Here is a 25,624-nt window from a genome sequence, read left to right on the forward strand (position 1 = left end):
AGCATAGAACGCAGGTCACTTAAGTTATTTAAACACAACTGTGGGGTTGAAAAGTGAGCTTTTATAACAAAGGCAGCTGCAAAAAGTACATCCAACCTACAGCTTCTGCACCATCTCCAGAAAAACAGATTTAGAGCTTTATGAACTTCCTAGATTAACAAAAAGTATTTGAAGACATTTGCACAGAAAATATGTTGCCAAGAGATTTTTTCATTCCATTTATTTCAGAAATGAAAGTAGACAACAATATAAATCACTGCGCAGACACAACCAAAATTAGAAGATCAGGCCTTGTTCACTCTCTTCCAAAACTCATTAGGATTCTCTGTTCCAGCATGTTATATTCCCACCCAATCATGTAATCCCACATGCCTGGTCATGTAAAAAGCTAATGGAATCCCAGAATACAGTAGGTTATCAGTTCATATTATTTTACTGCACCTCTGCCCCAGCTAATTTTTCACAAGAGGTTAGTAGATAAATGAATTGCAGAGCAACTAACATTCTCCAAAATTTAACAGAACAGCATTTAGTATCTACTCTTCTTAACTTGCCACCATTCCTGGGAATTCACACTTAAATCAGGAAGTAATCCTGATTGTCAAAATACAACTCAAGGCAGACCCAGAAATGCAGTGATTATTGATAAATCACCTCCAAACTGCTATGATTTGAATTTTTTACAGTTGCCTGAGTTCAGAGCAGTAGCTGGGCTCTGAAATGCCTTGCATTTAGCCTGGATAACTATCCTGTAAGTGGGGTCCCAAATTTTTTCCCACAGTTTAACTAAACTGCAGATGCTGGGTAACATTACAACATGCCTCAAATCAGGTTTTAGACATATTTTCTAGATAACTACATTCATTCAAACATGCTGCTTTAATTAAAGGATCACCCTGAAAATTAGCCCTGGTTTGATCAAAAAATAGCAACAGCAGATTATTGCAGTAAAGTAACAATTTCAGCAATCATGGGGAATAGTTTTGGAAGTTCTTGAGCTTGAATTTCAATATTCATGCATTTTAAGGTTTATTTCTCAAACATTTGGCATGTTAATATTTTCCTATTTAAATTCTTGCAGAACAGAAAGAACAATTTACTCTCCTACCCCTGAAAGGGTTGTAAGGTTTAATCAATTTAGTTGAACAGTGCACAGAATAAGAAAATATCCTTTGCTACCTCCCTTATGTCAGTTATATCCCAACACGGCATTAGTAAGCAAAGATTATCTTAAAATATATATTGGGAATAAAATTGAACTATAGTTAGCTCTATCTCTATCATAAGGAATGAGACATACCAACATTTTACTCAAACTACTGGATATCATTTTACTTCTGGAAGGCCAAAAATGAAATTCAAGGGATGTGTTTACAAATACAGACAGATAATTACTTTATTAAAATTACTGAACAGCATCAACTTTTTAACAAGTTTCTCCATGAGGGCAATCAGTGTCCTTATAGAAATTCTACTATGTGATTTAGCCAGGATAGTTGTACAACAAAAAAAATGAAGCAGTATTTTGATTAAATTTCTCTTTGCTCCTAGAAACGAAGACAATTTCTTATTATGAGCTGTTTAGAAATCCCGTAAGTTGTTATCAAGCAGTAAAGCACTAGTGTTGAAAGGCACTGGGATTGAAGCTTGTGTTACCTGGTTTCCAGTACAGACAGCCCTTGAGAGCTCAGTAAATCAAACCTGTAAAAACACTCCTGCGCTTGGGCCCAAGTTTGCTACATTCATTAAACTGTTGGACAGGTTCTTGTGCAGGCGGAAGGACGCAAAATTCAGAGCAGATCTCTGCAGATTTACAGGTTGGATCTTTCCTTGACAGACACACGAGTTGCGGACTGTGTGTATGTTCTAATTACATCCTGAAAGTAAAGCAACAGAAGAACTCAGAGCAAGTTCCATTTAAAGTAGAGAACTGCAGGAAAACACTGAATCAACTGAGTTGTTCTTTGGAGCAAGCACTGAGCCCAGGAAAGGCTTGTGGCAATGTTTCATTACCATCACAAAGAGTGGGTAACCAACTTCAACACATTTTATACCATGTACAGTCACCTTCCAGGAACCCTACAAACCCCAGCTGAAACTTAAGTCTTTGTACATCACCAGTTAATCAACATTTAATTGTTATTAGAGTGACATTTCCTTATTTTGCAATCCTACAAGCACTGGCCTTTAAATCAAATGGGGATCAAGACTAATTTCTCACTCAATTGGAATTACAAGAGAAGCCAAAATAATTCACAGCCAGTCAAAATGCAGCTACAGAAATCATTACCATACCTTTCTCCCACCCTCAGCATTGTATTTGTCCAGCAAAGCTTGGATACAGGCTCCATATTTAGGATGAACATCAGTGAAGTTTTTCACCTGCACAGGAAGACAAAACAGGAAAGTCAATAAGAATTTTTTCCTCCATTTCAAAACAGTAGGTATCATAAGGAAGAAAAGTTTAATTCTGATCAGTTATAAACAAGATAGCAACATCTTCAAACACTATTTCTGTTATCCCACACAGAGCTCATTCCCAGTTCAATCAAAGTTGCTCTGGGAAGGGTCCAATCCCTCCTTGGCCCTCACTGCCTTCTTGTTTAGAGCAAAAACTTGGCATTCATCTTGTTTTTGAAACACCAAGCAAAACACGTTCAACATCTATCCCATTCCTCCCCCCAGGAAAAAGTTACTTTAACATGTTATATATTGAATATATTGATGTTATATTGTGTAAATAGGCACATATTTAAGTATGAGAATTCCTCAGTAAGAAAAAGTCCAGCCTTTTCAGAAAATTCCTGATCTTCCTTTCCAGAAGCCATTATGACAACGTTACTAGATGTTCTTTCCCGCTGGTAGAAAACCTGGAATAAACCCCAAAGAGGGCACTTACAGCTCGTTTCTGAATGAAGAGTTGGGCATCCTTCAGATGATCTGCAATGTTTTTACACAGCCTCTGGCGCTCTTCCTCATTCAGCACTTTGAGGTAGAATTCTCGTACCTGGCCATTGGGAATAAAGCTTTATTTTGATATTCCCAAAAGTGAATAAGAATAGCTTTCACTTCCTAGTCAAGCAACACTTAAAATACTCAAAATGTTTAAAAGGCAGTCAATCTGTGAGGGCTTTTCTTTGGCAAACATGCCAACAACTCCTTCTCCAGACACTAATGGCAAGAAGACAAGTCAGAGTCTCTACATACCAATGCCCAAAATCTGAAATTCAGATTCTGTGAAAACTCACACTATTACACACCCTACACACTCCTCATGTGTGCCTCAAGCAGCACAACGCCTTTCCACACCCCCACCTGGGTCACGTTGTCCTCATTGGCACTGTTGAAGCGCTGCACGTCCCCTGAAGCAAACATGCGGCTCTCCTTGAGCTGAGGTTGATCCTCAGGACCAGTGAAGCTGTTTGGATAATAATTTGGGGCACCACCTGGAAAAAAAAAATCCCCAAACCAAATCAATCAGATAGCAGCACTTTCAAGTAAGTCAGAAGACAGAGGGTGTTATTAGCTTGGAGGAATCTAAATCAATTAATCAATTACAAATAATTTTATTAAAAACAGCTGACAGCATTTTTCTGTCAACACCTTCAAGCCAGTACTTAACAGCAGCACCTGCTACAAAGAGAATTTCCACAGCTTTTTTCAGGGAATATTAATCTGACTCAAAAATAAGAAAACCTGGCCACACTCACAACAGTATTTCTGAATTATAACAGACAGTTATGGCTGAAGTCTAAGGTAGCATAAAAATACAGTAATTTACATATCTGAAGTACTACAATGCTTCACCGTGTAGGGGTGTATTTTAAACACATAATGAACTTAGAGAATAGTATAAAAATAAACTCATTATCTGTTCCGGGATGAGCAGCTGCCCTCAAGTTCCTGTTTTTCAAATATTTACCTCTCCTCCCTGAACAAGTGTCTTAATTCATAGCCCAGAGGAACACATATTTTGGCATGAGCCACAGCTTAAGTACATCCTTGTTTACTCTCAGGTGGAAAACAGACACTATTGGGCAAACCCTGGCAGAACAGAAGCTGCTCAACAGAGGGGAAGTTACGGCTCTACTCTTGGCATTTTCACTTTTGTCTTTCACAATCTCAGAAATCTGAAAGCAAAGCAGTTTAGTGAAATGGGCTGAGCACATCCAAGGCAGTCTTTAAAACCTGACAGCAGGTATTCTCCCACAAATTCCTTTTCTGTTAAAGGCCTTTTTGTTAAGTTTTAAACACATCCTAAGCTTCATGTGGTTTCTATACTTTTAAACAAACTCCTCATCCCATATCCAAATATCCCAAGTCTCCTTTACTGGATTAACAGAGAAGATATACATGCATTCTACACAAGTATGCAAAGATAATAAATATGGATCTTAAACACTCTGTGAACTGAAGAGAATGCTGTAGCCCATGCCTAAGTATCATTATATTGAAAGCTGTTTTCCTGACTACCTTGGTTGTCAGAAACAGTCATTGGCCCATCTCTCTGGTAGTTGGCCACCCTGGCTCTGTAAGGACAATTCACAGGGATCTGGAGATAGTTGGGGCCCAGGCGGTGTCTGTGGGTGTCAGGATACGAGAAGAGGCGTCCCTAAAACATGGATCACAACCATTAACCACCACTTGGTAAAAGACTGCAACATGTCAACTCAAAGCTTTTACAAGTGGCAAAGTAACCAGTGCTCCTCAGGTCAAACCTCCTGTTTACCTGCAGCATTTTGTCAGGGCTGGGCTCAATTCCAGGGGGCATGTTGCTAGGGTCATAAGCCATCTGCTCCACCTCTGCAAAGTAGTTGACAGGATTCCTGTTCAAGACCAGCTTTCCCACAGGGATCAGAGGGTAGTCACCATGAGGCCAAACCTATAAGACACAACACACATCCAGTAAAATCAACATTATTACACTATTATGCAGCTTAACTGCCAGGCAGAATTTACCCAATATAAGTCTAGATTAAGAAAATACATTACTGAGTTTCTTTTCTCTTAATAAACATTGAGAAATGTCTTATTTTAAGCCTTCTGAAATTAATATAGTGTTAATGCAACTTATTTCAACATCCCAGCATAATCTCAGCACTTGACTACTTGAATGAAATACCTGCAGGCCCTTGAAAAGCTGCCTAGGGAAGCAAGGCGTGGGTGGAACTGGTGGCAGAAATGTTGTCAGCTCCTTCAAAATGCTTAACTGGCCTTTTCTTTGCCATCTGAGCTGCACTTTGAAGTTCAAAGGTCTTTAGCCACTTGGGGAGAGCAGTGTTAAAGGTAAAAAAGAATTTAGGCAATGCAAGTTTAGGTCGGCATCTTTCAACAAGGCACTGCTAAGAACAGCTATTAGAAGTGGGACAAAATGAGCCCAGCAAGGCTCAGGGTGTGACTCTGATCTGAGTCCACACTTCTGAAGTGCCATGGGATCTACAGGCCTGAATTTCTGGCTCATTGTGGCTCTACAATACAGAACATGTTAAAGAACTGTCCGAAACCGAGTATTTCCAGCAGTACCAGACATACCTTAGTTAAATCAAAAGGATTAAATGGGAATTTCTCTGCTTCTTCGAAGGTCATAACCTGAATATAGAAGGACCATGAAGGATAATTCCCCTTGGCAATGGCATTGTAAAGATCCCGTATGGCATAATCAGGATCAGTAGAAGCCAATCTTCCTGCTTCTTCCACAGAGAGGTTTTTGATGCCCTGGTCAGTCTAAAAGCAACAAAAGCACCTGTTACAGCATGTAAAAGTACTACAGAGATCATTCATCAGAATGGATTCTAACAAGATTTATAATCCAAGAATGCAATTGTCCAAGTTCTAACTTCCAATAACTTGAGTTTAGATTTATAGTACATTCAACAGCTGCCTTCCAGATAAAAATCAACTCACTGATAGTGCTCCATTAACAAGAGACAGATGCCCAAAGAAGAGTTTCTTACAATCTAGTAAATGATTACTGTGTTAGCAAGAAGATGCCTCTCCTATTGGTTAAAGGCATGAAAGTGATATTAGACAAGGACTCCACACACCTTTGAGCCTGAATTGAACTTGAAAAGTCATACATTTTTATGGTTTTTATCCAATATGATGTATAGCTGCAATTTTTTTAAAAAAATCAATACCTTAGCATGGAATTTGCAGTAAACTGCTCTTCCATCAGCATTAACCAGTTTGAAGGTGTGTGATCCATATCCGTTCATGTGGCGATAGCCATCGGGAATGCCACGATCACTGAACAGGAAAGACACCTGAAGAGAAGGATCAAACACTATTAATGGGCTCAGCATATCAAGGAGAAAGTCCTCACTCCAGACTAAGTTTGTTTATTGTGTTAATCTGCATCACTGGGAGCTGTGTTAAGGTTGCTAAGAAATCCTTGAGGAATTTCTACTTTAGGTGCTAATGAAATAAAACTGACTCCCCCTGTAAGCACAGGTAAGCATGGATAACTTAACATCATATTTAAATAAAATATAAGTAAGACTATGTAGACTTCTAAGTCAAATATGGAAAAGACAGAGTTAAAAATCTGCTCTTGTAACATGATTTTTCTTAATTATACAAAATAAAGTCACGGGAGAAACTTACTTGATGCAAAGACTCAGGGCGAAGACTCCAGAAGTCCCACACCATGTCTGGATCCTTCAGATGAGTCTGAGGGTTCCTCTTTTGGCTATGGATAAAGGATGGAAACTAATTTGTCCAAAAGTGGGAGGTAGAAAAAGAAAAAAAAAAAAAAGACAAAGCTGTAAGATCACTGAAAAAAAAAATCTTCTACTGCCATACCCTTCCTGCAAACAATTTCATTCACAGACCAGTAAAATTAGGGTAAAGTCAAACAACCACAATTAGAATAAACAGAGATAGAGAATGCTTTCATTTTGTGGTTGATAAGGTCAGAGATAAAACTGTTCATATTTGTGTATCTATGTTTATGTGACTCAAACGAATACAGAGATACTATGAATTATCTGTGCAGAACTGCTGCACTCAAGGAAAGCCCCTCTACTAACTGATGTCAAACTTATGCCAAAAGACCAAAAAACCCAGATTTAATAAAATGAATTGGCAAGAAGCTTTTGAAGTGAAAAGTTCAAGTGAAAAGTATGAAACCACGTAAGTCATCAAGCTTTAGGTCTTTATTTACTTTTGTTTAAGAACATCTTTCCAAGTGAAAAGTGTTCAGACAATCTGACAAGCAACCAAGTTTAAGTGTGTCAGAACAGGAGCTTCTGCTTCTGAGGGAAGCTAAAACAAGATGTGAATGAACTTTCTGGCTTTCTCACAAAGTACCCTCACCTTCTGTGCTTACTCACCAACATTGCATCCCGAATAAAGAAGATGGGAGTGTTGTTTCCCACAAGATCCCAATTCCCGTCCTCCGTGTAAAATTTCATGGCAAAACCACGGGGGTCACGAACTGTGTCAGCTGAGCCAGATTCTCCAGCTTGAAGAAATACATGAACACACAGAAGTGTTAGGATAGGAAATGCATATAAATATGACCTGAAAATAGGCCATAAAATCCTAAAAGGGTTTATTGCAGTCTTTTCTACAACAAGTAATTTTAGGAATATTTTCAACAATACTTCAAGCACTGAGTTTTCAAAGTGTGAACCCAGCCAAACATTCAGGCCACAGTTAAAAGAACGAAAAAACAAGTACATCCACTTGAACCAATTAAGAGTAGAATTTGCATTATCGTTAAGAGAGACGTCACCAGATTATAAGGCTGAATCATCTAAACCCACATTTGTTTCTATGCATCAAATCCCAGGGGGAAAGCTCTCATCTGGAAGGTAGCAATCTAACCAGCATGCCTATTAAAAAACTCCAGAAGAGCTGCAATCCTTGTAATTCCTGCTGCTTCACCAAGGATGGGATTTTCAATGGGAATTTAGACCAGAGCACAACACCTGAGCAGAAGCGTTTCAGAAGTGCTCAGAACACCTAATGCTGAATTGTGATGAAATCAGTAGGACGCTCATTCTCTCATTAAAAACCTTGTGTATACACAACAGCAGGGAGGAAACAAGTTCAAACATGGCAGGCAAAGGGAAGGGAAGGATGCAGCAAGGTGCTCCAGCAGCAGTCCATATTTCAAACTCAACTCCACGTCCTTTCCCTGTACAACACTCAGGACATCCTAAATCCTGAGGGATTTAACACTGGAAACAGTCAACAGGCCAAAGCCAGCAGCTCCCTGAGCCTTGCTGGACTACTTTTTTCTCTCCAATACTTCCAGAAGTGAATCCTCATTAGGATTTCTTTTCTTTTAAATATATCTACATCATGAATTATAATTTTCCTATCAGACAAGCTACTGATCACAATTAGCTTCAACTAATAGTATTTAAGATTTTGCTAGTTTGTGCATTCCAATCTTTAAAAAGTCAGAGTTTATTTATGGAAGAATGTTTATGTTTCTTTGCCCAGTATTTAGTTCACATCATTAATTCCCAAAACACTCCTGCAGCATAAGAGAATATAGGTATTTAATTTGCAAGTGTTTGTGATCCAACAAGAAACAAAGCAAGTTTTCTGTCAGAAAAAAAACAGCTCAAGCTGCCCTCCCTCTCACAATTCAGACAGAAAAGTGTCTCCAGAGAGCTCTGACAGAAAGGGGCAAGAGCTGCTTAAGGTCTTCCATGTAAGTGAATTTCAGAGAAAACAAATTGGCTGGAAGAAAGCATTGCAAACACCCTTAAGTGCAAAACAATGCAAACACTGCTCTCAAGGCACACATGTTAAAGACACAAAGTGAATTTAGAGCCTTACCAACAGTGGAAAAGCGGATGGCAAGCGGAGTCCTTTTCCCAATGTGCTCAAACACTTTTGCCTTACAATACTGGGTGATATCATGAGTGACTTCAAAATAGCCAAAGGCTCCTGAAGAACAGCAAGTTCAAAGTATCAGATCTGGTACCTTCCTTCCACTCACAGCTTGTCTGTGGTTAACATGCAACTTCAAGTCAAAGGGAAACATGGAAGTACACCAGTTTTAAACAATGCTCTAAACACTCAATTTACTTTCACAAAATGAAACTGATTTAACACAAACTATTTGCTCATTCTCTCCTCCTTAACTATTAGCAGCTCCCAGCAGCAGCACAGAAGATGCTCTTCTGCCAAGATCTGTGTATTTACCTGGGAGCAAGGCAGGTATTTCTTTAATCCTGCTATGAGTTGCAGAATTTTTGGTGCACCTGTAGGCTGGGTGAAGCAACAGAACCATTCCCACCCCCACAGAGGAACTTTTCCCATGTGCGGTCACATTTTAAATACAGCCCCATGTTTGCTCCTTCTAGGGCAATGCATGAATAAAATCAAGATACTAATTCTACCTTACTAAGGTAAATAATAATTTTTTAAAGGTTTAGTTGTTTTTTTTAAAATTTAAATATTAAATGATCAGCTTGCTTTGGCAGACATACATTAGAAGACAAAGCTAAATTCTCTATTAAGTAACATGCAAACAACATTAAATAGAGATGGGGAGGAACAGACAGAAGAAGCAGAGACTACAGCAGATACAGTAAAAATTTAAGGGCTATAACCACATTTTCTCTCATTTTTGTAAACAGTTTTTCAGTGCTTCAAGTTTTGGCACAGAGTTCTTTTAAACCAGTGTTGTTTAGCTAGTAATCCTAAATTATAAATAACAATGTAATTTATGTGCCACAATCTACACATTAACTCAAAAGCTTTTTAATTCTACACAGAGAAAATATGTGATTTTAAACATACCTGCCCCTTTTGCATGCACAACTCTCTCAGGAATCCTCTCTCTGTCAAAGTGAGCCATCTCATCAGTGAAAACAACATCTTGGACAAGAAGAGGTCCACGTGGCCCCACTGTCAGGATATTCAGCTTATCCCCAATGGGGTTCCCAGCACCTGTGGTCAGGACATCTGGTTTCTGGAAGCAAGAGAAAAGTCACTGTCAACACCAGAAATTAAAAACCCTCTGGATCTGAGCCACACAATGTGCATGACTGTTCAACCATTACATGTCACAAAACATAGAAACAAAAACTGGCAAAATGACTTCAGGTTCTGAAGGAAGTTACAGAACATACACATTTTCCTAAATCACAGTGCTAAGTTTTAGGACAATTTAAGAAGGGGAGTTGAAGTCATTTAAAATCCAGGAATGTTTTCTATTCTTCAGAAATATTTCTTCTCATGGCTACTGATCTTGCTTCAAGAAAAATATGGGATGGGAAAAAAAAATCTAGAAGAGCAGCTGCTGGAAAATAAGGGAGAAAGGAGAGGAAGAAGGCGGCAAAATCAGTACAGGGGTAGAGATATAAGGAAAGGGCTACAGCCAGACTAAAAGGGTTTTCCATGTTTAGTGTTGGTCTGGAAGTTATGGAAAATGATAGAAGTAGGAATACCTGAGGAATCATAATTTTAGACTACTCCTGGACCATGGAAGGACTAAGATTAACACAAGCCCTAAGAAGCTCTACTGCCAGGAAATGTCCTACAACTTCAAGAAACACCTGCACTGGAAGTGAGTGTACTCCTACTTTCTCATAAAAAGATTCCAGTAGGAAAGACTTTATCTGCATCACATGTGGGGTTATAGGCTTGTCTAGGCAATATTCCTATTTTACTAGGTGCTGTAGAAAATGTAGCGGGAAAGGTACATCCGCTCCAGAGACCTGATGGGCACAGTTCTCCATTTTTCCTGGAGTACATTTATTGTTAGGAGCTTTATAAAGGACTTAGAAGAACAGAAAACAAGTAAGGACAATGGGAAAAATAAAGAAAATAGAGACAAAATTTGAAACAGGACAAGATCAAATAGCAGAGTCACAAATTATGACCAGATAACAATAAATCCATCACATGTTCCGCAAACTGTCATAATTCCATATGGGCTCTATGCACACCATCCTACCTGAAGCATCCATACACCTGAACAACACCAGCACAAACTCCCTCAGCCACTCTTAACCAGTTTTCCTCCTTTTAAAGTTCTGTAAGTGAAAAGGGATGGTGGACAGAAGGAAGAAGCAATGCTTGATGAAAAAAGTCTTCACTACCCTAGCAGCGACTTCGTGGGGTTCCAATTCCTACCCCAAGTTCTGCTTTAAGGGGGTTAATCTCTGCAAACAGACAAAATTACCATCTGATAGGAGACTTCCCCCCCCCTGAAAAATGCAACCCAGAAAGGCAAGGAAAGAACAATTATTCACATCCACACCCAGAGCTCTGGATGAGGCAGAGGACACAGGGAGTTCCAGACACCTATGTTTCACTCAGGTACATGAATAACCACATAAAAGGCATTTGACAGGATAAATGGATTTCCACTGTGTTCCTACTGATGTGCAACACACACTACTCCAGCTGGCTTGGATTCCCACAATATCCACGTTCTTTATTCTTTCTTTACCACCTCATTAGCATAAAGCTTTAAGCATAAATCCAACTCCTTTAGGATGCCTGGAATCCTCACCTACACTGAAATCTGCACAAACATTTTGAAAGACAGTATGTAACTGGTTACAAACATAAACATGATATTCAGAAACTTACAGGGAAGTTACGTAAAGCTAAATTCATATTTTAAGTCAAAGAAATGTCTGCTTAAATCAAAAGGTTATCTATAGTTTATCATGGGAAATATGTAAGAGTAGGAATTTTTCTCAGCATATTTTCCACTGCTTTTTTATTACAGGCTAGACTATTCTATAAGGCAACTATTTAAGGCCACCAGAAGTAGTGCTAAAACCACAACTTGTTGACATTAGGACTATAAAAAAATTAAACAGCTTTGTGGCTGTACAGTCTCCTTTGTGTAGGCAGACTTTCTAGTGTTTACATTAGAAGTAAAGAATATTCATTTATTTTGTGGAAGGAAATACTCACTTTAGTTTCAGGGTAATGTTATGTGGGGCATACAAAGTAAGTTCCAGAGATAAATAAACCAAAACACATCATAGTTTAAAGAAGAACTTTCATACTACTTTTGGACCTGAGTTTGTTTGATACCTGTGTTTTCATATGGTTGAGATCTACACACAGTCCAAACCTTGATAGATAAGAACTTTTGAATCTGTGTATCATTACAGCACTAATCTGCCATGACAAAAAGAAGAGAAGTAAAGCCAGGAGAATTTTAGTCACTCCTGTGGTAAACAGCACACATCAAAGTACACGCTTCCAGGCATTACTGATACTTTGTACCTTATACAACTCACTTTAAAATTCTAGTAAGTACTCCCTACTTTCTATCTTAAAGTCTCATGACTCCTTATGCAATGCAGACTTTGGGTTGCCTCCCAATCTCCAAATTAACCTTGGCCTCTTTTCAAATGGTGCTTTGCCACAGAAAAGCTGACATCCCTACAAAAAGAATTACTCACGGATAAAAAAAAGAAACTATTATGACACATGCTAGGATATGATGGAGTCGCCAGTCATCAAGTAGTTTTCACACTATACCTGTGAGAACCAAAAGAAAAAATAAAATTAAGATGACTTAACAGCTCCAGTGGGAACTGAGGCATGCACTTGGATCTTCTAAGATTGCTGCTTAAAACCAGCAGGAAGTGTATTTAGTGGCAAACACACGTTTCTGTCAGAAACTACACATGTAAACTGTCACATGTGATTTGATGAAGAAGGGAGTGAACTCTTGCAACATTTACACGTTAATTTAAATATCTGGGGTCTATTTACATCTTCAGATGACTGAGTGCCATGCTGTTGATTACACGCCCTCATGGTATCAGTCAACCACTTGTCCCAATCCACTTCGCAGAATCATAGAATGGTTTGGGTTGGAACGGATATTCAAGGTCATTAAATTCCACCCCCCTGCCATGGGCAGGGACACCTTCCATTATTCCAGGTTGCTCCAAGCCCCGTCCAACCTTGCCTTGGACAGTTCCAGGGACGGACCAGCCACGGCTTCTCTGGGAAACCTGTACCGGGGTCTCACCACTCTCACAGGGAAAAATTTCTTGCTAAAAAATTCACTTCGGTCTGGTCAGTAAATCCACACAGAACATGCTGAGTTCGAAGGGAGCCACAAGGATCATCGAGTCCAACTCCTGCCCCTACACACACTGCTGAACGTGCTTTATCCTTTTTATTATTCCCTAGTCATATTTTCACTGGGTTCTACCGCCACGACAGCAAACCGAAAGGCTAACTTCTGATTTAAGACGCAAAAATCACCACCACCCCTGCCCGCGGGCCCGCGGCTTGGGCGCAGCGCAGCCCCAGCGCTGCCTGGAAGGAGTCAGGCTGACCGCCCTTATCGCTCCGGGCCAGCTGGCAGCCTCCATCCCTCCGAGACTCGCTGTTCCCGGGCACAGCTCCAAGCCGTGGGGGCGAGGCCGGGACAGGGCGAGGGCGCCTCGCCCTCCGCCGCTGCCCCGGGGACGCCCGGCCACTCGGAGCGCCGCATCCCGCGGAACCCCGCGGAGCTCTGCGCCCTCCGGCGCCGGGGCTCCCCGCTCCCCAGGGCATGCGAGGCACGGGGGTACCGGGGAGCGGCGGTGCCTGGCGAGTACCTGCGAGCCCCTGTGGCTCTTCCACTGCTTCAGCTGGTCCGCAGCGTCGTCCCGCCCGTCGGCCATTTTGCAGTCACTGGAGACCCCCGAGGCAGCAAGAGCGGCGCGAAGCGGCGGGGCTCTGTTCACTTCCGGCGAAAAGGCAGCGGCGGGGAGCTGAGGCCGTGGCCCGGTCACGCTGTCACCCCGCGGGGACCCCGCGCCGTCACCGCGTCCCGTCCGCAGCAGCCGCGGGTAGCGGGAGACTCCGCCAGTACAGCTCCGCTCCCGGCCTGAGCCCGCCCCCCGCTACCTCCTCGACCAATAGGATCGCGGCCAGCCGCCATTGTGTGTTTTGATTGGCCTAAAGGCGCGTCAATTAGGCGCGAAGGCCCCGCCCACTCTCACGCTGAGGGGACAGAGGCCAGCGGCGCCGTCGCGTTCCTTTGAAATTGCAAGGAACTTCGCCAATATGGATTTGCGAAAGGGATTTTTCACCTATATAGTTATAGTTTTCAGCTATAAAGTGTTGAGATGCCGGAACTTTCTAAAGCTGCTGATGATGGAGACGTTGTTCAGTGACAGACGAAGTTATAGGTTCGGCACTGAAAACTGCACGTACTTAAGGAGTTTTTGTTTCAGCGGGGAAACAAAAGTTTGTAAATTGCAAAATCAAAGTATATAACTATATCAATTACATTAGTGTAGAAGTATATACGGGCTCATTCTTGTATTGGTGCCTGAAATGGGATACCCTAACTTTGGTCATACGCACTCAATAGTATTTCTTTGGTGACTGGAATTCTTAATCTTAAAAAACCACTCGCTTCTGAATTATGTGGTTTTACTTACAAATGATGAATAAATATGAGAACAGTAATTCTGATAATACTGCAGAAGGTCCCTGGCTTGGTGCCTAATGAACGTACTAAGGGTGATAAAAGTGGCAAAAAGCTGGTTATTTTTCCTATTTCTGAGGTAAAACCTTTGAACAACGTGAATAATCCATCTTAAACTCCTTATCTGCAAGATTATATCTACATTCTTTCTCTTAATAGTTACAAAGAATAGTCTAACTTGTTATTTCAAGTAGACAATTGCTTTATCTAGTGTGTGTTATTATGGAGTAAAGGGTTAAATCTCAGATTTGGGTCTGTACTATACAGGGAATATCATTACTTCTATTTCTTTTCTCCAGAATTAAGAATAGCAAACTCCTTTTTTTTTTCTGCTTCACTCTTTATTGGGACATTTCTTTCATGTCTTGAAGCCTTGTAATCTTTTCTGCTTCAACGTGATAAACCAACGTTATAAAGAAGAGCAAGGAAAATAATTTATGTTTCTCATATTTTTATATAAAATATACATGAGCAGACTACACCTACCAGGCCTAGATTTAATATTAGGATTGCCCACATGATGGTTTTTTTTTATATCAGTAATTACTATTGCCGTTTGCTTAACCAACAAACTGGGGGAAATGTGAACATTTTCATGAACAGTTAATGTTTACTTTCCCTTTAAAGTTTAACACTTCAAATTTTAAACAGGCCAACAAGTTTGTCTAAAGTCACTGGTCACAAATCTGTTTCAAAGTAACTTTAAAAAACTTCTCTTTTCTTTCCTATGAACTCTTCTTATTATGTGCTAGAGGAAAGCATATGTGTGCATATACCTATGTGTATGCCTGCATAAAAAATAAACAAACAAGAAGAGATTAAATATTGGCTAAGAAAATATGCAAACCCCAAACCAAAGCCCAGGAGAGAGTGGGTGGCAACACCAGTGGCATCTATTGCAAACAGAGTTGGCACTTCAGCTTAACTAAAACCAAGTAACTGCATTTCATAAGAAAGGTCACATGCAAAGCTCAGTGTGACACAAGTACTTTTGTCTCTCATCTTGCTCTAATTTTACGTCTTTTCAGGAAAAAGAGCAGTGAATGCTTTTTGGTTTGAATTCCACAGGTATCTGGCTGTGTTTGTCTTCATTTATTTCTTTTTCCCCCCTCTCCTGTCTTGGTATTTGTTTCCTGCGGCACATTAATTTGCCTCCTGTTGTATATCTGCATTAAGTAAACAAACTTCAAACAATTCCAAATTAATCATCTTTATTTACCTGGGGAGACTGGTTCTCTGCTGCCACATGACTTTCTGAGGCATGATCCAAACCACACTTCATCCTTAATTAACTTTTGGGGAGATTAAAAGACAGAGTGCTTAGCATTTGTGTTTTGTTGTCTTTAAAGTGAGTTTACACACAAACTACAAGGTCGGTGTCACACACGATTGTGCTGTAAATAAAGTTTACACATAGCTCAGTGATTTATACCCAAGGGGAGGATCTAGAATTAGTTGAGTAGCAGGTCAGTAGTGCCTCTTGATTTGCTAATTAATTCCACAGGCACCCCAAGCTTTCATCCTACATCTATCAGCCCTCTCTGGCTGCCTTGGTCCCTACTTCCTCTGTGATTAAATCAGAGTTACAAATGTTCCCAAGCTCCCTACATCATCTGTACACTCTGAGTGCCTCTACCACGGAGCCAGAGCATTTAACTCCAGCACAGTGCATGGGGAACAAGATGACTTAAAAAATAAGAGATCAGAAAAGAGAAGCACAAGAGACTGCGTGCTCACTCCTTAATTAAACTGATTATTGATCAGAACACTTACCATAGGACTGGGAGGCTTACAGACCCTTCTGCTAAAGATGTTCAAACTTGTATCTTCCAGAGGATCCAAATTATGCATCTAGAGGTGAGGCTTGGGTACATTTTCTACCCTGAGCCACAAGAAATAAAGTCAGGAAAACATAAAAACTCTGGTTCAGGCTCACATAATAAAAATAAAATTTATATTACTGAGTATATTTTCAGTCACAAAACAAATTCAGCTACTGCATGTGGACCTGTTATGAAATAATATAATTAATCTGTTCTCAAGACTTGAAATTCTAATTTGCCTTGATAAATATCCAATATTTATGCATTTGCAGTACCTCGGGAACCTTTTGCACTCATCCTTTTGCTGTCATGCCTGGTGTAAACATCAGGGCACAGAAAAAACATGGAAAGAGCAACAAAGAATAACAACATGCCAGAAGATTGAGGGGTAGGTATGGCAACTACAGACAGAAGTAGGTTGCTATTCTGTTTTAGAAAAAAAACAGAGATCTATGAATAGAAACAACAAATTCATGTCCATTTTAATGCAATAAATTTAATTCTATCTGTGCTAATGCCCAACTCACATCCAGGGCAATTTTATATCTCCAGCTGGCAATTACACGGCCACGAAGTTCATGCTGTGAAAGGTCAGCCAACTTCTGGGTGACATGTGCTGAGGTGTTGGACACCGTCTGTGGTGAGCAGAGGAGATGGAATAAGAGATAGGTAATGATAAACTGAGGATCTCTGTAAGATAGGTCTGGACACATTTTGCAGCTGTGATGGTAAGTTTATCACTCAGCGACTTGCATTATATGTAGCCTTTTTAATTTTGTGTTTTCAGTCATCAGATCTAATAGAAAACATGGAAAACACTGAAATATGTCTTCAGAAGAGGTGGGCTTTAAGAGATCACTGAGGGGACAACAAGGTAAGCAGGCAGGAAGTGAAAGCTGAATTTTATGGGAAATAGCACATTGGGCTGTCACTGGAAAGAGTAAGATACTGAGATGCAGAGAAAATGTGAAAAAATCATGTAAAAGAAAATCAGGAAAAGGCAGGTTGGAAACTTTTATTTTGTGTCTATCATTTTTTGTTCTCCTCTGCTGTAGTTATTAGGGCAAGGTCTCGATTTAAATTACTAGGAAAAAAATATTAGCCTCAAATATAGAAAAATGTAGAAATACAGAAAAGTATGTTAGAATATTAATAATTTATATGTTTCAAACATGTTTTACTTTGATTCTCTCATTCTCTGTTGACGAGAATGACTTCAGTGATTTTGGAGCAGTTGTCTTCAACCTTTGACGTTTGTATGGGATTAATAAATGCCAGTGGTCATAGACCTAGTCCTTTTTAACCAAAAATAAAATTTATTTGATCTATATTAATTGTTTCTAATAATGTATTGCTTTTCTTAAACTACTCATGATCATCATTATTTAGAAGTGTTTCAAATTTAGGGCTGGAAAGAGAGCTACAATCTACTGCCTGAGATCAGTGAAGGAACAAAAACAGGGTAAGAAATGCAACACTTTTCAGGTAGTGGGGCGTTCAAACATCTTTAGCGTCCCAGATACCTCAGTTCTGTGTTTTTACTTCTCAAAACTACATCATTTAAATGATTTCACATTTTCTTTTGTTAATGCAGATTTGATTTGCTTTCAAATTAAGAGCTCCCACATGAATGTTTTTCTCCATTTGTTCTCTGTGTTGTTAGCAGCATTGTCTAAAGCATCTACTCAGTGGCAGACCATAAAACCTCAATTTTGGAACCTGATTTTGCCCATTTAAAGCTTTATTCTGCATAAGAGAAGATTTAAAGCTAAACACAGCCATATTTTGTTCTGTTGTTATAATCAGAAGCTCTTAAGCTTTTAAATGGGTCAACCCTCAGTATGACTTAGTCACATGTTCTTTAAATTAGTCAAGTGCTTAATTAGCATGCTGGATGTTTGCATGTATAAATATAGATGTTTAAAGATCCAAGAGATACCTTGATACAATAGGTGTCATTTCATGTGTTCCAATTCCACAGAAAGAAGGGAATCCTAAATGAACAGAGCTTGAATTTGCAGAAAATTAAAGGCAATTAAAAATGTTGTCTGGCCAGCAGAACTGGAAAATCGGGCTATTATTTCACTGCCAGGAAAAATCAGATACAAGCCTTTGAAAATTTTGGAGATATGTGTGTAGCTAAATGCATCAGTAGGGCTCTAGGCTGATACATAAAGATTATTGATGTAATTCATTAACACCAGTGATGATGGATTTCAGCATGGCTCATACTTCAAATTTCAATTAGTTTGGTACTAAACAATGTTAAAATTTGTTCTTTATAGTGGTGATTTCTAAATTTCCTTTTGAATGTGGGATCATGGTATTGACTGGAAAATAAAATATCATCATAGGGAGCTTATGGGGAAAAACCACCAGCAACAAACACAGCGGCCAGTGGAATGGCAGCAAACCAGATGGATTTGTGGTAACCACAGCAAATATGGATTCTGGGAAACAAGGAAAGGCAAACAAGCGGATTTGTGAGGTACTGAGAGAAGAAATGTCTTTGAAACCAATAGGAGGCAGAAATTCTCCAGACTTGATTTACTCACCAAGGCACAGCTAAGAGCTTTGAGTCAGGCAGCCAGTGCTGTTTAGGTGTCCTGAGAAATACTGGATTGATCCCTTTCTGTTTCAGTGAGTGGGAAAAGATGGGATGCCCTGCATGCAGAGGGACGTCAAAGGCTCTTACCAGGTGACAATGGTGGCAGGCACATGTGGCATTTGTGTGCCAGAGCATCAGCAAGCGCTCCACATGGGTAGTAATCCACTCTGCTGACTGGATGGGTCAGCTTCCCATGGAATTGCTGCAAATTCCCAGTGTAGAGACAGCCTCTGAGATCTCATTAAAACAGCATTTTCTAGGAGTTTATAATCCAAATATAATTCTAAATGTTTTCTCTTTCACTTTTTTTTTTATCCTGAAATACACACACACATACACTTTTATATATTTAAATTGATTCATTTTCAATGTCTCTAGCTGATAAATAGATGCTAAACATAACTGATTTTTTAAAGGTAATTTCAATGAATTATGAAATAAAGGCAGTTTAAGAAATCTGCTTTATTTTAGAAGATGGATGAAGCTGTCTCTTGAGGTGCCCCATTTAAGAGCAGTAACAGCCATTGAGGTTTGTCCCTTGAGACAGTGCCAAATAGAGCCCGGGGAATAATTAATTCTAGGGCACTAGCACACTAATTAGTATTGCTGGAATTGATAGGAGTTTCAGTACCTTTGAAAATCTGTTTTTATTTTGATGTGAATATTTTAGCCTTTTTTTTTTGCTTGAAGTAGCTGCCATTCTTAGTCTGTTTTCCATCATAATAGGAGACATCTAAGGATGGAAAAGCGGCAAAAAGTAAACCACCTGCTTAAACATCTTCATTCTGACAACATGAAAGGCTACAAAACATCCTGGGGTTAGTGGGATATTAGATAAATATAAAATAAGTCTTCCAGCTTGGACTAATCAATCCAGCCCAATGCCTGCCATCTGGCCAGGAGTTTGCTGGTGCCCCTTGCCCCAGCTGTCAACATTTGAGTTGCTTGTTCCTGTCATTGCCTAAAAGGAATTAGTTCCAGATCGTTATGGGTTGCAAAGATGGCCATTGTTTTGTTTAACATTTACACAACTGCCAGAGACCTGCTTCTGAATTAAAGTCCTGGACAAGCCCTTGGCTGTTTTGACCACAGGTAGGTGCATGGAAAACAAATGGTGGATTTTTTCCTTCTCTTCTGTACATTTGACCTCATTTTTCTGTTTACAGAAAATTGATTGCCTCAAATAGGTAAGTTGGAATTATGGAAGCTCAAAATTAAAAAAAAAAACCCAACACAAAATAATTCCATAATTACAGTGTCTTTAGTTAAACATTAAATCCATTTTAACTCATCCTAAAGACTGACAGCTTTTTATGTGTTTGAAGAGATGTGTTTCTAAAATGTTCATCTTCTTTACAAAAGTGGCTAAAATAATTATTTTGACCTATCATGGAAACTGTAACAAATTATTAGTGTGTTTTGGGTTTCTTTTCTCCCTGGACATTGATGCTAAGCTGCCAGGTTAATTGACATGTTTCTTTCCAGTTCCTAATTGCTACCTGCACCCTGGCTGGACGTTTCCAAGATATTTAAAAGAGGTTTACAAGCCCTTTACACTGCCAAGAGACTTATGATGTAGGGATAAAAATGAAATGCAGATCATAACTTCCAAACCACCAAACTCATAAACTCTCCTGCACAGATCTACAGGGATCTATCAGCATTCCTACCCAGCTTTGGTTGCATTTCCTATTTTACTTGGACTGTGGGCAGTGGTTGAACAGCACAATTGGGTCTTGACCTGTAACGTGGACTCCCAAACAATTTTAAGAGCAATACACATTTTTCACTTTGTTTTTTCAATACTTTTGGTCTAAAAATATTTGATAATTTTTTACAGCTACAAGAAAGAGCACCACATCGTATTAAGTATGGAAATTTGGCCTAGTTTTGATCACCAGCTACTTGTGACTCCCCCAGGGTAAAAATAACTAATTTTCAGTAGTCCTCTGGTTATCATATTTTTTGAGAAGGTTATTTTTTTCCCCCTTTCTTTTGCTATTAGTATGGTAGAGAGGTTCTTTACTTGTTTTCAGAATGTACTAATCCCTCTTCTGTTTGGTATTTTTATCCATACATAATCCTGAAACTGAAAATAGTTTTCAAGACATGGAAGGCTGAGATATTTTGATTTTCTGCCTGCATGACAGATTCCTGAGGCTTTTCAGTCTTATTCCACAATGATGATTTCCTCCTTTCCTTCCTTACCACTCTTAGGTATATCCCAAGTAACATTTTTTATCCTATTGTACTTGAGAATTATTTTTGAGTATTCCTCTCTGGACTGGAGGCAGACCTGGGTCTATTTCCCTCGATTTTGATACTTTTGAACAGGGAGGTTTTGCTGTGATCCGTAATGACTTATCCTACAATATCCACCCTGCATTCTTCATTTAATTTAATCCTTTTGCCCAATTCTGATACATTCTGACTCACCATTTTATTGAGTGCTGATGGCTCCTGGCACCAGCCCTAGTTTTATTGAATCATCCAGACTGTTCCTATACTTTTTGGGGATCGGTTTCTGGCTGTGCAATGCACAGAGCACTACAGACCACTGTGACTCTTCCATCACAGGTGATGTGTTCCAGGAATTCCTTCTCAGTGACGCAGGCAAGGGAAAAAAAAGGGAGTTGGTCATCTCTCCATTGCTTCCAGCATGTGTTTCATCCTGACTGGCAATAACAAATTGGTCTGTGTCAGCCATCTCCTTGTTGGAAAAATATTCCTGGGTTATGTGATAACAAGCAGCCCTGTGTCATAACTGGAATTAGGGATCTGAGGAGGTAGATGGCATTATGTTTATTCAGGCTGCACGTTGACAAGGTGGTTCCTCAGCCAACAGTGCTAATTAACAACATGTGCCTGTACTGAGCTGATAATTAGGTTTGAAACCTTAGTATGGGATTTGCTTCCATAATGGGTTTTTTCCCCAGGATTTTACTTTTTTGAGGTTGGAATTACATGTGCTCTTCTGCTATAGCAAAACTGTGGTGGGATACACATTCTGAATCTTCACAGGATGGGTGAGATGGCAAAAGATTATTCATTCACATAAAAACTGGGAAGGAACATGTTGAAAAAGTGTGACCAGTGCATTATGGAAGGTGCTTTCTGACCAACATATTCACTCAGAAATTTTCCATTACAACACTCAGTTGGCAATAAATGTCTAGCTACAAATTCCTGCTCTCAACATGCTGAGATTAAATCTTCTCACTGAAAAAGGTTTCTAAAATTTTTCATAAGGGTAATATAATTTAGTAGTGAATACTAGAATAGAGTTACACTATTATGCAGAATAAAAAGATTTCTTTGAAACTCTTTTACAGATTCTTTAAGAAAGAAAAAAAGATTTTTCCTCTATCTCAAACTTTCCTGTTTTAGTGGCCAACTAGTGGTAAAATGCCTGAGTTTCTGGCTTGTTTTTCTTTTAAAAAAAGCCAGTATTAATTGTCATGCTGGGTAAGTTATATCACACTTTTCACATAGGACTTACAAATTTTAGATATAACTATTAGAATTTCAGCCTAATTTTGGGCAGCCACTCACTTGTTTACTAAATTAGATTTATATGCTATTGGTTCTGAGGTTATGAAATATACCTCAAACTGGAACATTTATAGCATTCTACTGTAAATTTTTTTGCAGGTAGGCAAAGTTTTCTGGTGTTTAGTGGTAAAGGTGAAAAAACTCTTGAGTTCCCCAGAGAAATAAGAGTTAAGAAGATTAGGGGTCATAAAGTAAAAAGCTAAGAAGTTTTTAGCAAAAAAGAGAATTCTGTAATTAAAGGTATTTTGTTGTGGGTTTCCCCCTTATTCTCACGTTTAGCTTTTTTAGGAAGTATTTTGTTGCTGGAAATACTGATTCGTTGTAGTTTGTTTTTTTCCCCACAAACATGTTTGAATTTTACAGGATGTACCCCAATTCAAAGGCACCTGAAGCCTTACCAAGTTTTTGAGCTGTCCTCAGTTGGGGCAGGGTAAAAAAAAAAAAACAGTGGCAAAGTTTCACTACCACACTGCACTTCCCTTAGTGGAAAAATCTCTGCAACAGTGCTGAGTCTGTCTGGCCAGTGAAGAGAAAGGGCTCCCCCTTCCAAAGGCCTTAGGCTAAGGATGAGGAAAGAAAGCAGATTTCTATTTTGAGTTTCATAAATAGAAAGTCGGCAGGTTTGCTACCACACAGTCGGGATGTTACTCTGGACATCCCGCACTCTTCGTGTGCGAGGTGCTGCACATGCTGGTCCCTCTGTGAGGCAAGGACCTTGTGACAGTGTCACACTGTGGAGACAGGATCACCTGTGCCACGTAGGCAGCTCTTCGTCAGAGCTCACACACATCCCCATCCCACGAGGAGTGTCAGACAGCCCTTGTCCACACGGCTGTACCTTCATTTTTCCCCTCAGCACCCCGCATTTCGCTCCTTTTGGAGCTCCCACGCGTTTGAAGGACAACCCGGGAACAGTTTAAATGCGGCGCTGTTACGGCATTGCGGCCTCGAGAGGGAGGCAGCGGGTTACGTGACACGGCAAAGCTGCTAATCCTATCGAGTTCAGGATTCCTCGGGAAAATAAAGGGGAAGCAGAATTTAGACACAGGCGGTGTAGATTATGATGGAGTAGTAGCTAGGAAGCTGTTGCTACACTTGGTATATTTCAGTACCACAGCAAACACTGCAGCTGTTGTCCGATGGTTCTGAATGATCCGAGGCAAGGCAGACATGGGTTTTGACCTTGAATGTTCTCGATAATTTCAATTCTTTTCAGCGCTGTTTGCCATTGTAAATAACCACTGATCTCACCGCGGCCCAATAAGCTTCGGGGCATCCATTTCACAGCAGTCTTAGAGGGTAATACTTTATTTGGCTTCCTGGCAACTTCCTGACTGTTCAGGGTTATGAAAAATACAATATTTAGTTTTAATTATTTCTCTGTGGCTATTATTTCCATTGGTTTTGTAATTACAGTCATAGAGTCTTGATAATCTTGTCAATACCGTGTCCCTGGCTAATGGGGGAGAGTAGAGGATATGAACATTGTTTCAGGAAACATGACACAAATCCGTTGCAATCAATACATGTAATAGGCTCTATCAAGTGCCTCATGAGAAAGGTTTATATTACAGCCAGTGAATGGCGGTAGTAATAAGTGCAATTTTGATATGAAGTTCTTCCAAATGTGTATTTTGGCACACAGAACTACAGCAACTTTCCACACAGACATAGTATAGCAGTGGATCCCATGACCAGATAATTGAGATTATGTCAAGTGCCTCCAAAGAGTTATTTTACACTGGTAGCTGCCATACACAGACTTGGCAGGCTGGGTGTTAGATCAGAGCTAAGGATCTGGGTGACTGGGGAAGTTTATCCTGCTGTAACTTTATAGCTAGATGTTATAAATTAGAAGCTGTTAAATGCTGAAGAACATCATTGTCTGCAGCTATTTGGTAATGCCTGGTGGCTCTCAGAATGTTCTGTTTGGTTGATTTCTGCATTAGGAAGAAAATGCAGGCAGTGTAAAATTATAGTTAATGGTAAGAGTGAAATGAGTAGGAAAAGAGGCCTCAGTAGTTTCAGTACACACTTCATCTTGCATATTGTAATGTGATGAAGTAAAACTCTTTTACTCCCTTCATTTGATCTGATTCCAGGTAAAATATAATTCTCCCCACCAACTCTGATAAGATTTCTGATAGTGATTGAGATAGTCTGATACTGTACTAAGGTTTTAACCAGGAATTTAATGTATTCAAGTCTAATCTTTCTTATTATGACAGTTTTCTTCATCTTTTGTCATCACAATTATTTTATTGGCCAAAATAATCCAACATAGATCCATCATTTTTTTAGTTCTATAATATTTCGAAATAAGGTCCACTATAATATTTGCTCAGTTGTCTGGTGTACTTAAAATTTTAAAAAGCTTTTTTATATTGCCTCTTGTCTTCATACACTCCAAATTTCAGGACAGGAGTGTTAAATGCTTATTGAGGATAACATTTTAAATGAGGTGAAATGTCATTGGTTGTTTCCGAGATTAGTTTACTTTTCCTACTTCAAAATGTTTTCAAAAACCACCCATGGAATAAATGCATTACAAGTGAAAGAGCTGCTGGGGAGGGAAGATCTTTCCTGCATCTAAAAAGTGTAGGAAACAATTTCTGTACTACTTTCATTCTTAGAAAGTGTTTAAAGATGCCTTAACCTATACAATATGTGCTGAATTGAGAGAGATTGAAAACTAAATGAAACAGAAATGTTTAAAGATCAGAGGATTCAGCAGCAGTGCTGAAAGGTTGTGAGGAGAGTCATTCCAAACGTAGGCAGACTTTGGAGAGGGGAAGTTGTGTTGGAAATGGTTCCTCTGTCCTTTGCAGTGGAAAGAGCAGGATTCATGGAACCCTCCTGGTGGCTGGAGGCACCTCTGGAGTTCCCCTAATCAAGCCCACAAAGCAGGGTCAGCTAAAGCAGCTTTGTGTCCAGGATTGTATCCAGTTGGGTTTTGAATATCCCTGGCTATGGGGATTCCACAACCTCCCCGGGAAACCTATTCCAGGTTTTCACCTGTTTTACCTGTTCAGTGTTTTACCACCCTCACAGTAAAAGGTGGGGCGGTTAAAGTTTAAATGGAATATTTTGTATTTCAGTTTGTGCCTACTCCTTCTTGTTCTTTCCCTGGACACTACTAGGAGGAGACCACCTGTCTTTTTCTTTTTTTTATTCATCAGGAATTTATAGACAGAGATACTGTCCCACCTTCTCCAG

At 39.6% G+C, this 25,624-nt stretch overlaps 1 protein-coding gene across 1 annotated transcript; it reads right to left on the reverse strand.

Annotated features, from left to right (window-relative positions):
• Positions 1 to 203: 203 nt before the first annotated feature.
• Positions 204 to 13,823, reverse strand: CAT (catalase). Its single transcript, XM_005531771.3, has 13 exons — positions 13,548 to 13,823; positions 9,763 to 9,934; positions 8,794 to 8,904; positions 7,332 to 7,462; positions 6,604 to 6,708; positions 6,138 to 6,263; positions 5,533 to 5,724; positions 4,730 to 4,882; positions 4,474 to 4,612; positions 3,316 to 3,446; positions 2,900 to 3,007; positions 2,296 to 2,382; positions 204 to 1,877 (listed from the first exon to the last, which is right to left on the reverse strand). Exons 1-13 carry the CDS (start codon positions 13,611 to 13,613, stop codon positions 1,812 to 1,814), a joined length of 1,587 nt encoding a protein of 528 aa, XP_005531828.1. The 5' UTR covers positions 13,614 to 13,823; the 3' UTR covers positions 204 to 1,811.
• Between the last annotated feature and the right edge of the window lie 11,801 nt (positions 13,824 to 25,624).

Source organism: Pseudopodoces humilis, chromosome 7 (assembly GCF_049639895.1).
Source record: "Pseudopodoces humilis isolate 2021_Gansu_Grassland_sample_001 chromosome 7, ASM4963989v1, whole genome shotgun sequence".
Taxonomy (NCBI): Eukaryota; Metazoa; Chordata; class Aves; order Passeriformes; family Paridae; genus Pseudopodoces; species Pseudopodoces humilis.